Source organism: Aspergillus homomorphus (genome assembly GCF_003184865.1).
Source record: "Aspergillus homomorphus CBS 101889 unplaced genomic scaffold BO97scaffold_64, whole genome shotgun sequence".
Classification (NCBI taxonomy): domain Eukaryota; kingdom Fungi; phylum Ascomycota; class Eurotiomycetes; order Eurotiales; family Aspergillaceae; genus Aspergillus; species Aspergillus homomorphus.
In genome coordinates this window covers 54,432-67,153 of record NW_020291950.1, presented here as the reverse complement: position 1 = coordinate 67,153, position 12,722 = coordinate 54,432, and the positions used below count along the sequence as shown (strand labels likewise).

The following is a 12,722-nucleotide window of genomic DNA, read 5'->3' as shown; positions in this document are numbered from 1 at the left end:
GTATTTTTGGGACAGAGGTACTTACGAGTAGAAGTGAAGTGGGGGCGATTAGGGTCGCGGAATCTCAATGCCGAGTTTCGTTTCATCAAAGTGTGATTGATGGATGGATGGGCGGGTTGAACCGCCATGATGGAAGACGGGTCTTGCAGTGATCGTTCTCGGACATTTCTGTGAACCTGTACTGTACCCGTCTTATTTCTAATCTACCCTGGTGCGTTATTTGTGGTTGTTATAGTTGATTGATACCAACGAAACTACAGCTTGATAATGGACTGGTCAGCAAACTCCTTTGACGCTGCTGGTCTTCGGCCGTGGCTGTGATTCTAGACTTATTCATGGGGTGAAGTCTTGGGTGTGGATTTGGTGCTGTGTGCAGTTTGGTGGGGTCGTGCGGTGTGAATGGAATTTGTTTTTCTTTCGCTTGAGGTTAGTTATATATTTGAGTACTTTACGGGTCGAGGTACTCCCAAAATCAACTTTGAAAGGCAAGTCATCTCACAACAGAGGCCATAATAATGCAATATCAAATGCCTGTATATGAATACCTTGGACTTGCTTCTATCTATACAGATTACACTGCCCGGGATCCTACTTCTATATAGTGACAAATAGAGACTAGTGATGAACACACAGACAACATCTTCGCTTCCCTGGCACCCACGCTATAGTAGTAGAAAGTATAACTTTTGAGCTCCGTCTTGAATCCCTCCTGACCCTTCGATCAACTTGACTCGTTTTCCCCATACATCACACACCGACCCACGCTTTTCAATGCTCGACTAGAGACCATTTCCTTCTCAGAGTGCTTCGAAATCACCGACCGAAGTAACGCCGTTCGATGTACCGAAGAGGAGGATACACAAGGCCCGTCCAAGAGAATGCGACATAGATGCCCATCTATATCACACGTCAGTGAGAACAGAAGCAGAGACGATGACAGGAAAGAACTTACATCGGCGCCATATTCGCCCACCAAGCGCGCAATAGGTCCGATATACCACACCTGTGCCATGCACAGAACTGCACCCGCCCAGCCAACCAGGAAAGCAATCAGAGCGGCGATACCGACCGGCAGTTTGGACGGATCGTTCCACGCGTACCAATTGTAGCCAGAACGGAACCGAAAGATGAACCGCTCCTCAAGAATGATGACCACCCACATGACCACCCAATAGCCCATGAGAGCCAGGAAATTGGTGAAGATATTAGAAAGGTTGCTTCGACCGGCCAATGCGCACACAGTGAATATAACCGCTCCAAAGGTGTTCCAAAGCACCCGCGGAACCTTTTCGGCATATCGGCCGAGAATCTGAAAGTCGACTCCCGCAGAGTAGGAGGGAGCTACCGTGTTCGCGATCAAACCGAGAGCGACAACCACTGAGCAGAATTTGCCAAACCCACCAAGTGGGCTGAACCCCTCGACAATGAGTGCTCCCGCGCCAACGGAGTAGGCTTTACTGTATCCCGCATGGTTGGCGATGCCTGACCCGAGGCCAGCACCGCAGATAATTGCCATGGTGAAGGAACTGGTTAGCCCTGCCAAAGAAAGCGAAGAAAGCGCCCACTTGGAAGTTTGCTGGGGGTAGTAGACAAAGAAGTCCGCTGCAAGTGGTGTGTAAGTGATTGCTGAACTGACACAGAGGGAGAAGAATGAAAGTCTAGATTGTAGAGTGTCAGCATTGAACAAGAGTTCCAGTATTGAATTGAAGATCCCACCTATTCCCAGCGATCGTGCGAGCATCTCCCGTGGACGGGGTCGAGAGATCGAAATTTTTGGCTGATACACCAAACAGTATAGATACAACAAGAAGCTGAGGAAGGAACGCAAAGCTGGAAAAGTCAGTAAAAGACATGCGAATGCAATCGGATTTCAGCCCACCGTTCATAATAGTGGAAGACCTGAATGCCGAACGTAGCGATGACCCAGGTGATAATAGCAATGATCACGATACCTTCCGGATTATCAGTAAAGTTGTTAGAATAGGATGAGGAATTGACAACATACCGACAGCCACCGACATGTTTCCATGCGGGGACACAGCAGACAAGATTTGACCACCAACAACTGAGTCAATCAGACAATAACCAAGCATCTGAATCAAATTCAAGATAACAATGAGCTTGCTGGGCCACCACCCCATAGAGTAGCGTCCAAATGCCTGAAGACAGGGAGTTTAGCCAACATGTTCGTGCAGACCCTTCCATTAGAACCTACCATAGTCCGAATCCCGGAGACTGGGCCCCGAGTAGCCATCCAGGCGGCCGGGATGCCACCAAGCAAAGTACCGAAAACGGCACAGAGGGCCGTGTCGCGGAAGCTGAGGCCATAAGTAGCAGGGCCAAGCATACCCAGAGTGATGTTGTTGGCTGCCAGATTGATAGAGACCCAGAGCAGGAACGACTGCAGATATGCAACCCAGGTCAACTTGGCCATCCGCTCGTTCTCCGGCACCCGTTCGATACCTCGAGCCTCGAAGTTATACTCAACCAATTGCTGCTCGAACCTCTTGATATATGAGGCCAAGCGCGTCGGCGCACGCGCCGTGCGGTCAATGTTTTCTTCGCCATTGTCCATGGGACGTGGCGTATCATAGCCTGACTGGACATTCGCAATGTCCTTTTCAGAGTAACGCCTCATGGCGGCGTCTGGTTGTTCCGAAGGCATGCTGTTATGGTTGGGTCAGTAAAGACCTAAAAGTAGAAAGGGTCAGGGATAGAGCAGAGCGCGCATGAGTCCTTTCGCTGGAATTATCCAGATCAAGTTCAACCGTATAATCTCAGAACGAACAACGTAGTTTAATTCAAACTTTCCTAGGAAACTCTTCCGCGTGGAAGACAAGAGTACCTGCCCCCCACACCGACGCGGGGAGCGCCCCCAGGTAGTTTGTGTAACGTACAGTTGTCGAACACCGGTCTTCATGCAGGCAGATTACCTAGATACCTTGATCGACAGACAAAACCACGCTACTCGTCTTCATGGTAGCCGTCCCTTGCATATGGTTCTGTGAAGAGACGGGAGGGCTGTACTGGAACGTTGTGATTGCGATGGGGGAAGGACTGTGGCGACCAGACCTGGTTCAACACGATCTCAATCATGCGTCAGTCATACTCATTCCAGCAAAGTTTGTGGCGAACCCTTCTTTTTCGGGAGGAAGCAGACAACCTAATGGAATGCAATGCAATGAATCATTTGCGAACTGACCTTAGTACTCGACAGTGAGCAACTGTCTAATGTGCATCAAAAATCTCCTAATTGTAGGCAAAGAACCTGGGGGGTGTGATAATGGGGGAGAAGAGAGTGGGAGAGACCGACGTCGTCAATGACTGCAGGATGATGAGGGAAAAGGTGGAGCGGGTACAACAAACATCCCCCAGATAGATTTTAACAGCAGCGGCGGCGGGGTCGGGTCTGGATCGAGTCATCGGTGGGGGATGCGGCGGCCGCGGACTTGCCCGCTGCTCCTCGCCGCCGCGCCGCCGCCGCCTCCCCGATTTCGGATCACATTTCCCACCACTAAGTTTACAGCAGAACGCAGGTACACTACCCATGTACATACATACACATCCACATAAGGTACACTTTGCTTCAACTTCCCACTAGATCACAGGTATCCTCTTGTCGACTCGCCATGAATGAAGCTCCAGTCAAAATTGCTCTTTGGGCCGACGCCGTTTATCTGCAGCATCCTTCCGTTCGCTAGCGGTCTGCAGGGTTGCTTTGCATGGCGTCAAGGTGCATATTTACAATGTTCTTGATCGCCTACTATAGAGATCTTACCCACTCTCAGGATCTCTGACCCATCCCTAAGTCTATTTTGAGTAATGGAAGACATACGAGACAGGGGTTTCAAATTCACCAACGATGTATATCATAAAGTCAAGGTAGACAACATCCCTCAAGAAACTGGAAGACGCAAAGCAGCAAGATAAGGTGAAAGGTGAAAAGTGAAAGAACTTGTGAACTAACAAAGAGTAAAGGCAAACCAACTCCGACAACCCTTCGCCCAGTGCTTTGCAAACTATAGTGGAAACCGATGTGACTATGGAAACACAGGCTCAGAGCAACATAAATCATATCCCATGCCTTAGAGCGACCCGGTAGGCAAGAAAATGCAGATGGATGGTCATCACGTCGTCATCTTTCGTAAGCTCTAGAGGTCCTTGAAATGTTCTTTCGCATACTGTTCACATGCCTATGTTGAGATATGTCAGTAGGTTGTACTGGGCCTAGTCACTTTGAGAACTCGCCTTGGCTGGCTTCCCAACTTTCTGCCCGATCACTTTCCACTTGTTCGCCTCGTATTCCTTGATCGCATCACGGAGCGCTATGGACTATCCCCAATGCTATTAGTATTGGACCAGCGCTACTTGATGAGCCATCTGTCCTTACCTCGTCTTCCGCAAATTCGGCGTAGTGCATGTCCTGTGACGTAAGTCAGAATCACATTTGCACCGGGAGCAAGTTAAGGTAGTAAGCTCCCTACCTTATACCAATGCTTCTTGACACTACCCTCGGTCCGAGTGGGAAAAGTCTGTGAAGACCCAGTACAACCAGGTTAGCACGCTTCAAAGTGGTACAGAACCGGTCGGTGCACCTTGGCAATTTCGCTCCAGCTGCGACCAGCATCGCGCATAGTCTTCAACCGTTGCTCCTCCTCTGCGGTCCAAGGAGTATTGGTTCGTCCTTTTTTCTTCGGTGTAGGCTCTGCTATTCCAGACCCCTGTTCATGCCCGGGCTCGCCTCCAGTCCCGGTCGCACCTGGCGCTGGCATGGCCGCCGTAGTGCCTGCTGGTGGCGAAGCACGGCGTTTGCGCGGATTCGGCGGCGGAATCTGAGTTTGGGGCATAGGAATGCCCTCGTATGAAGGCACTCGAGAGTAAGGATTAACTTGTTGCGGCGCTAACAGATGGGATGGTGCGCTGGCGGGCACGGAGGTCTTAATCCGTTTCGATGTTGGAGGGGACCTGGTGTGATAGAACAATCCGAAGGCGTCAGTGCCAGAGACGTGACTAACACATTGAAGGAGGAAAAGGAAAAAAAGAAATAAAGAAGCGGAGATCGCCAGAAGCGAGGATACAAGGGTTGGAATAGATAAGAAGCCGAACGATGATGGTGGTGGTGGTGGTGATGATGATGAAAGTAATAGTAAGTAAAATAACAAATACCAAGAAATGATACTAAACACAATAACAAAAATAAGAAAATCACCAAGAAAAGTTCAGTCGATTTGTGAATCAGCAGGTAAGGACAGGGAAACACCCCAGGTGAATAAGAAAAACAAAAGCAGAGGGCGAAAATGCAAAGCACATGACTTGGGTTGGGAAAGGGTCCCAAAAAGGTATATATGGACAGAGAACAACCCTGAAGCACTTCGCAGCCCTAAAGCTAGCTTTGCTGGATGCTTGGGAGGACGAAGGGTGACTTACGACATGGTTGAGGATATGCAGTTTTCCCAATCACGCTCCGTCGATTCATCTGTAAGTACACATGCTTAGGAGATTAGCAAATCCGCTATTCAAGGAACGCGCCGTGTAGATCGTCCTCTCAAGTCTAGGGAAGCGAGCGCCTGGTTACACCAAAGTGACGATGACACCAGTGCATCCTACGGCATGGCAGATAGCGGCGCAGGAAGGGAGGTGAACGTCAGGAGAGAAGGGGAGAGTCGACAAGAGTGTTACATGCATGTGTGGAAGTGGTCGGCAGCGAGGGACCTGGAGATGAAGCACGAATTTGAGTAAGAAGGAGAGCGATACGAGAAGAGAGGAAAAGAAAGAAAGGGCGGGAAGAGAGGGTGAGAGGGAGGAGAGGGGAAGGCAAGCAAGTGAAGGGCAAAAAGAAAACAAATATAAAACAGGTTTAGGCACAATCACAAGTAGACCTCTCGAGCATCTTAGGATACATAGGCTGGAAATAGTACGGAGGAATACTGGAGTTGCGATGATAAGACGTTTTGGTCAGGACAAGTGGAGATGGAGACCAACAGAGAGTGCAAAGAAAGGCTTACTGGTCGAAGTTCATGATTCGAAATGTCTCGGGCTTTTCCTAATAGGTAGAGACGAAGTAGTGATCTGGTTGTTGGGTATTCGATTAACTGACAGGATGAGGCTGGTCAGGAAAGTAGGCAGGTAGGCAAAAGTGTAGTAAGTGGGATAACGAGAATAGTATAGTAGTCAATGGCTAGGTAGGCAATCAATCGGAGTCCTGAGCGGGTGGAAAATAGTTAGTAGAAGGTAGTCAGTGGTATGAATGATCGTCGTCGTTTTGATCGTGAGCGTAGAAGAGATGATCAGCAAGTAAATAAGCAGGCAAGATCGAGTCAACCAGAGGTCAATGATACATGTCTTTACATTTGCCGGTTGAAGTAGGGAGTAGATGTCGGTACCCGAATTGGAAGGTATACTAAGGGAACATTCGGAAGAAAAGGAGGAAGAGGAGAGAAAGAGAGAGGGAGAGGAAGGATTTGTTTCTGTCGCCGTGGACTAAAAGAAGAAAAATAGAAACGAGACCTGCAGAGAGAAAGGAACTGGAAAGAAAAGAAGCAGAAGTGTAAGGCGAACGGCAAGTGACTGACGGATTGACAGACAGACAGACAAGACTGACTACTGCTGAGGGGAGATCCGAATCCACTCCATAGCCAAGCAGCTCCAATCTCACCAATCCCGCGAGCTCCGACTCGTGTTTGCTTTTCTTTCTCCTTAGCAAGCGTGGATAAAGTCAATGATTACTCCCCTACACATTACCTAGCAGATGCTAGCTGATAAAGGGAGGTCAAAAAGGCGAGAAGACTGGCAGGGTGGTGTTTCTGCACACCACTGCGTGGCCCCATTATACCCAAAAAAGCAATTCCCCTCTTCATCCTTCCAAGCCAGACTTGGACCGGTGGTTTCGCTTGAACGGGCAAAAATGTACAGTACAGTCCCCGAGTCCCATCGCCAGCAATGATTTTTCCCCTCTTTGATCGGTTGGAATCCCGGATCGATTTTCTAAAGAACGGCAGAGCACTACGCCAGTCATGATTGAAGGGGTTGAGGTGACCTATGGGGAGGGGAGGAGGGGTTGTGCGTCTGACCTTTGACGCCTACCTACTCATCCTTGTACTCACATACACAGCACCTATACTACTTCGAGATCCTCTCCGTTTGCTCCGTTCACTCTCCCCAACTGATGGTGCCGCATCCGCTCAGATCATTTTATAATCCTCCTCCTCCTCCTCTTCATCATCATCATCATCATCATCATCATCATCATCATCATCATCATCATCATCATCATCATCATCATCATCATCATCATCATCATCATCATCTTCTTCTTCTTCTTCTTCTTCTTCTTCTTCTTCGAGAGAGAGAGATAATCGATTGCAATCGAAGCTCAATTTCCGCGCATCCATCAGCCACACATCGCGCATCCGACTCCAGTCTATGGACAAACAAGACAGGGAGCGATGATGCCGGTGGCGGCGACATCCGGTCCATAGAGCCCGCCATCTCGGTTTCCTTCGCCAGGTTGACCTGGCATTGCTGCAGTGTTCAGGTAGGCCAAGCGGGTGGACAAGACCAGTGAGGGGGGTCTGGACTATCCGGTGACTGTGAGCACGTCTACAACTTGAAACGAACAGATTTTGGTCTGCAATCTTGAACCTTGGCAGACCAGCAAAAGAAGCAAGAAGGTGCATCTCGAAGGCTCAGGGATGCTAGATGCTGAATTTCACTGTCGACGTGGGCTCTAGCCTCTGGCCCTTCCCAATCAGATGCACTTGACGGGAAACGCTGAGAGCGGGGTAAGGATCCCTGGACACCACCGACTCCTCCCACTAGGGCTCCCGTTTGTCAATCCGTCCTCTCTCCATTATTTCGATGGCTCCCACCCCGTCTTCGTTGTCTATCCTTCTCCGTCCCATCTATTCTGAACAGGGTCTGAGAATTCTTTGATGCAAGATCGGCCGCTTCTGCGATCTGGACTTTCATCTTTCAAATGGACTACACTGGTGCCCGCCCGAGTCCTCGATCCTACATCTCCAGGTTTTCGAGGCATGCATCTTATCTACGCCCGCCCAGTTAGCTCCCTCCTAGACAAATTGGAAAGATCTACGGTAGGTCCGTGAACCGTTATTTGACACCCTGTGTGGTTCTTATGAGCTCGGTCCTACCGAGGTCATTGGCAGTCGAACTTTCGGGCTTACCGTCGCGTCCATGACGAAACTCATACTAAGATGAGACATTGTGCAGGAAGTCTCTTTGGTGGCAGTGGATGCAAGGATGATCAAGAGATCAATATAGACTAATAATGCCCGTGGTTCTCGAAGAGCACGCATCTGAAAGAGGGCTATCAACGATTCGTCGCCATTCTATCGACCAACTACTACCTTTATACAATTTTCCATCGCAGTTCATAGTATGTTCAAAGCCCTTCGGGGATGGTGCGGTTACTCGGACCAGAATGATATGGATGCTCTTATCCCATGCTTGTGACAGACTACTCATTTAGAGTGCTCAGTGTTGTAGTCTTAATTTCTAGGGAAAGACTTGCCATTGCATTAGGTGATCTATGCTTATCTCAATTCATGGAAGGGATACTAACGGAAAAAGAAGCTTGCTGTATGCGTATGTTCTCTAGACATCGGAACTGTCGTGCACTCCATCTCCAGTCGCTATTACCAAACGTAGTCTGTCACATATTAGCTCAACCCAGATAGTTATCTGATCGAAGTACCAAAATTCCATGCGTCAAGGGTTTGTCTGGTATAGTGGCTGGATATTGGCTACACGATACAAACATATGATTTGTCTGTAGTAGGGTCAACTTGCCTCCAGTGCTCAATGCGCTTTAAAGCATAGGTCGAGAGCGTGCTATCACGTGCCCAGAATTTGGATCTACTTTGGATCAAATAGGACGAAATACATATGGATTCGTGGGAAGCCCTCGAGTATACTAGCTCAATGCAACCCATTATCTGAAAGCGCAAAGGGGTTTCTGAGGCACGACACACGTGCGCACAATTACCGATAGGGATGTACCGTACCTGGCCGAGTCCCACGAATATGTTGAGACTACTTAAATTGTTTGACCTAAAGGGCAAATCAGCGTCATGCATTCTCCCATGTCCTCAAGTTGGCCTTCGACGAGCCTTAAAATATGCTTGTTGACCTGAAGTATGTATGTGTAATCAAAGTCTACGCTACTCAGTAATCAAGCCTAAAGCTTCAAGATTTGTTTTTGAGAAGAAGCGGTGACGCGCTTGATGATACGTCGATTCAATTGATGCAAACAGTCATGGCAACATGCCCTGACCAAGAAAGTGCACAGGTAAACCACAAGTCTTATACTGCAGACAACTAATAATGAGAGTTTGTACTCCAGAGTATACTGACTACATGCAACTAAATCCTTGCTGCTAGGCCAGAGAAGAACTACTATATGGTTGTGAAGCTATATTGAGCAATGGATAAATGCTGACGTCATCTGACTGACAGATAGCTAACTGATCACGTGCTAGACACGCGGCCACGGGAACATCCCCAGCTTGAGGTGGTGGAGCCCGGTGACGGGGAGCTTCCCCCTTCGTTGAGACCAGATAAGAGAACCCATCTCTTAAGCTTCACAGTCACCACTTTTTACCGTTGCTCCTGTTACGAACTATATATAGCCCATCTAGTGGCTACTGTGTCTCCTACCTGAAAGCAGGCTGCCTGGTGCACCGTTCTCCTGACTACAATTCGGGAAGACAGCCCATTATCCCGGATCGGGCCTTCTTGATAGCGAAGCACGGTCCACAGTTAGTCACACTACCTTCCAGTGACCTATCTGGGTGGTCTCAACGGTGACACTTGAGACTCGAGAAGAAGAAATTCAAATTGTGACTCTGGACACCCGAGCTTAGCCAGCTTCTATACCTGAGCAATCATGTTGAACATGAATGTGTTTCGCCTCCTGGGCGACTTTTCTCATATCTCGTCGAAATGCGTCCTGATATGGGCCATACATCGGAATCAGAGCGCTGAGGGTGAGTCCGCCGTGACACGAAGCTAGACTGTCCATGATACTGACGTGATGTACTACGCTGCAGGTGTTTCACTCCTTACTCAGATGCTCTATGCCTTAGTCTTCGTAACTCGGTACCTCGATCTTTTCCGGAAAGACGGCTGGCATTATTTCTACCTTGTGTTCTTCAAGCTATTCTATATTCTATCATCATTCTACGTCATCTATATAATGATGAAGGTTTTCCCCCGAACTCGGGAGAAGGAGAGGGCCTGGAAATTGGCCATAATCTCCGTTGGTCTATCCCTCGTTTTGGCCCCTGTCTCCATCGCTATCTTCTATCGTGGCTACCCTCCCCGGTGGTTCAGTGAGGTGAGTTGACTCATGACTATTTTACTCTGAATCACATTGCAGTACTAACGGACTGTGAATGCGCGGCGTAGACATCCTGGGCCTTCTCAATCATTCTCGAATCCGTCTGTGTCCTCCCCCAATTGCTGCTCTTGCGCCAGACCACCGTTCCGACCGTCATCAACTCATATTACCTGCTTATGCTGGGATCATATCGGGCATTCTACATTTTGAATTGGCTTGTGCGCGGACTGGGCGCCGAGGGCCATTGGGATATGATCGCCGATATATTTGGGGTTGTTCAGACCGCTTTCTATATCGACTTCGCCTGGGTATACTACTCCCGCCAGCGTGTGAAACTCCGTAACGGAGGGGTGGTTGACTCGGACGACTTCCGCCACAGCTGGCTTGTAAGCAAAGTGCTCAATTTCAGACAGCGGAGGGTGGCGGATGAGGAGCAGAGTCTGAATGATGACGACTTTGAAGAAGAGAGGGTCAACGGGGAAAGACCAAAGAACAACCGGTGGGGGGCAAGAGGGATCTCAGTCTCCGCTGACGACACGTTGGAGGATCGACGGCCCGATGCCCATGGCTCGAGCCATGATGATGGTCTAGAAGGGTTCTCGGATGACGAGGAGGGTGATGACGCTCCACCGTACCAAGCGAACAAGGGTGCTGGGGCTGCTGGCAGTCGGGACTGAACTGCTGAATCGTTGGGCCATGTATAGATCTTTGATGCAGATTTACGTCCCCCTCTTACTGTTTTTCGAGCACGGATCTTGGTTCTTGGATTCCATTGCATGTCTTCCTATCTTCCTAGCTATATTATCATCCTTAAGTGACCCCCAATGTTACGTCAACTAATTTCCGCGATTCCAATTCATTCTAGAAGACACAGTAGCGGCGAGTGACCACTGATCGTCCATACCGCGTTAGGACTAGAATCATCTCAGGCTTCACGCGGATCGAGCGGGATGGGTTGTTCATTCGTATATTCAGGATATGGCAACATGTCATTGCAGGATTGGGATGAAGTCATCCTCAAGGGATTCGACGTGGGGATGAAACAGGTTTTAAGAGAACGACCCAAATGTTTCAGAGTTGACCTCTGAGCGCCCTGCTGCGCCTGCCCATAGCCACGGCTAGGTGTTTGAGGGCCTGTACATGGATGCAGCAGATGGGCGAAAAGTGTTACAGAGTTGCGAAGGGGGGTGTAAGTGTAACGAGTGGACAGAGCATCCACGGGGGCCATTTTGTCCTTTTGACTTTCTTGGGTTTAGAGGGCAAAAACGCCTGGGCGACAACCTTGCACTACTACTCGGCATAGCCGGGGATGTGGCCTGTCATCATGATGGGGGTTGGTCGACCTCAGGCTTCCCCGTCAGATCCCCATGGAGCAAAAATAGCAATCCTTTTTAGTGTCCACGGTTTAGCGGACATAGCCGTTCATGAACTGGAAATGATGAGGTAGCATACACTATACTAAAACAGGAAGCTGTGGGGAATTCGTGACATCACGTGTGCATCACGGGGTCTCCGATCGGTTGACAGGCAGAGCGAAGATCTTCCTTCCCACATGGCGATTGTGCCATGGACTACCCATGGTTGCAATCATGATACGCCGGACACCGACCGTTCTATAGGGCCAAATGCAAAGGACCCCAGAGAAACACGACGGGGAACCCGTCGGCACCAGATTTGCCGGCCATTCACTTTTCCAGAAGGGTGCTTGATTGATTCCAACCCATTGCCAGCTTCCTCTCGTGCTATCTCCGTCCGGAACGCCCGTGCCATCATCGTCCAGTGCGGGATCCGCGTAGCACGGCTGGAAGTCGATGGTCGATAGATGATACCTCTACAATCTCTCTCAGGAAGGCTATCTCCGTCGCTTCTGGCGCGTACTTGGTCGTTTCCCTCTTAGACACGTGGCTTAGGTAGAATGCAGACAGCCGGTCGACTCGGGTACGGAGTCACGAACGTCTGCGCCTCGAGCTTTAATTTCTGGATGATACCTCAACGTTGTTGTGTTCCGACCAGGTCAGACAGTCTAAAGACTCAGCACGCATTCGGATGAATGTGATATGCAAAACACGGACAGAAAAAGAAAGAGAAGAGAAAAAGAGGCCATGCTTCAAGCAGAACCCTACATCTGTTCATCTCAGGGCCGGCAGACAGACCGACTTGTTGGTCAGCTCTTATTTTTATTTTATTTTTATTTTTTATTCCCGTTTCCCTTACGAGATTTCCGTAGGGCGAAGTCGAAGATCGCAAAAGCATGTCCGAGTCTGACAAGCCTGCCCAGCCTGGGATTAGTTTTGACCCATTTTGATCCACCGGGATTTACAGCCGCAATCACGACGAAGCGCTTAATGGTCTATCTACCCTGCCC

General features: G+C 49.3%; 4 protein-coding genes across 4 annotated transcripts; 1 reads left to right on the top strand and 3 right to left on the bottom strand.

The window, feature by feature from the left end:
* Positions 1-545: 545 nt before the first annotated feature.
* Positions 546-3,049, bottom strand: BO97DRAFT_378361 (purine-cytosine permease family protein). The gene is made up of 6 exons (XM_025693103.1): positions 2,216-3,049; positions 2,006-2,159; positions 1,880-1,952; positions 1,717-1,830; positions 953-1,658; positions 546-897 (listed from the first exon to the last, which is right to left on the bottom strand). Exons 1-6 carry the CDS (start codon positions 2,663-2,665, stop codon positions 814-816), a joined length of 1,581 nt encoding a protein of 526 aa, XP_025546665.1. The 5' UTR covers positions 2,666-3,049; the 3' UTR covers positions 546-813.
* A 1,102-nt stretch (positions 3,050-4,151) lies between these two features.
* On the bottom strand, positions 4,152-4,964 carry BO97DRAFT_356239 (SANT/Myb-like DNA-binding domain-containing protein; the record flags this gene model as incomplete). Its single annotated transcript, XM_025692163.1, is given in 6 exon segments — positions 4,152-4,193; positions 4,223-4,227; positions 4,245-4,332; positions 4,391-4,423; positions 4,485-4,532; positions 4,596-4,964. Coding segments are annotated over 6 exon segments (585 nt in total), but the record flags the coding sequence as incomplete, so codon positions are not given.
* A 2,217-nt stretch (positions 4,965-7,181) lies between these two features.
* Positions 7,182-7,676, bottom strand: BO97DRAFT_418500 (uncharacterized protein; the record flags this gene model as incomplete). The annotated part of the gene is made up of 1 exon (XM_025696524.1): positions 7,182-7,676. The coding sequence occupies one exon, from the start codon at positions 7,674-7,676 to the stop codon at positions 7,182-7,184; it is 495 nt and encodes a 164-aa protein (XP_025546663.1).
* A 1,883-nt stretch (positions 7,677-9,559) lies between these two features.
* BO97DRAFT_446816 (ER lumen protein-retaining receptor) lies at positions 9,560-11,222 on the top strand. The gene is made up of 3 exons (XM_025698689.1): positions 9,560-10,004; positions 10,068-10,354; positions 10,426-11,222. Exons 1-3 carry the CDS (start codon positions 9,905-9,907, stop codon positions 11,032-11,034), a joined length of 996 nt encoding a protein of 331 aa, XP_025546662.1. The 5' UTR covers positions 9,560-9,904; the 3' UTR covers positions 11,035-11,222.
* Positions 11,223-12,722: the final 1,500 nt, after the last annotated feature.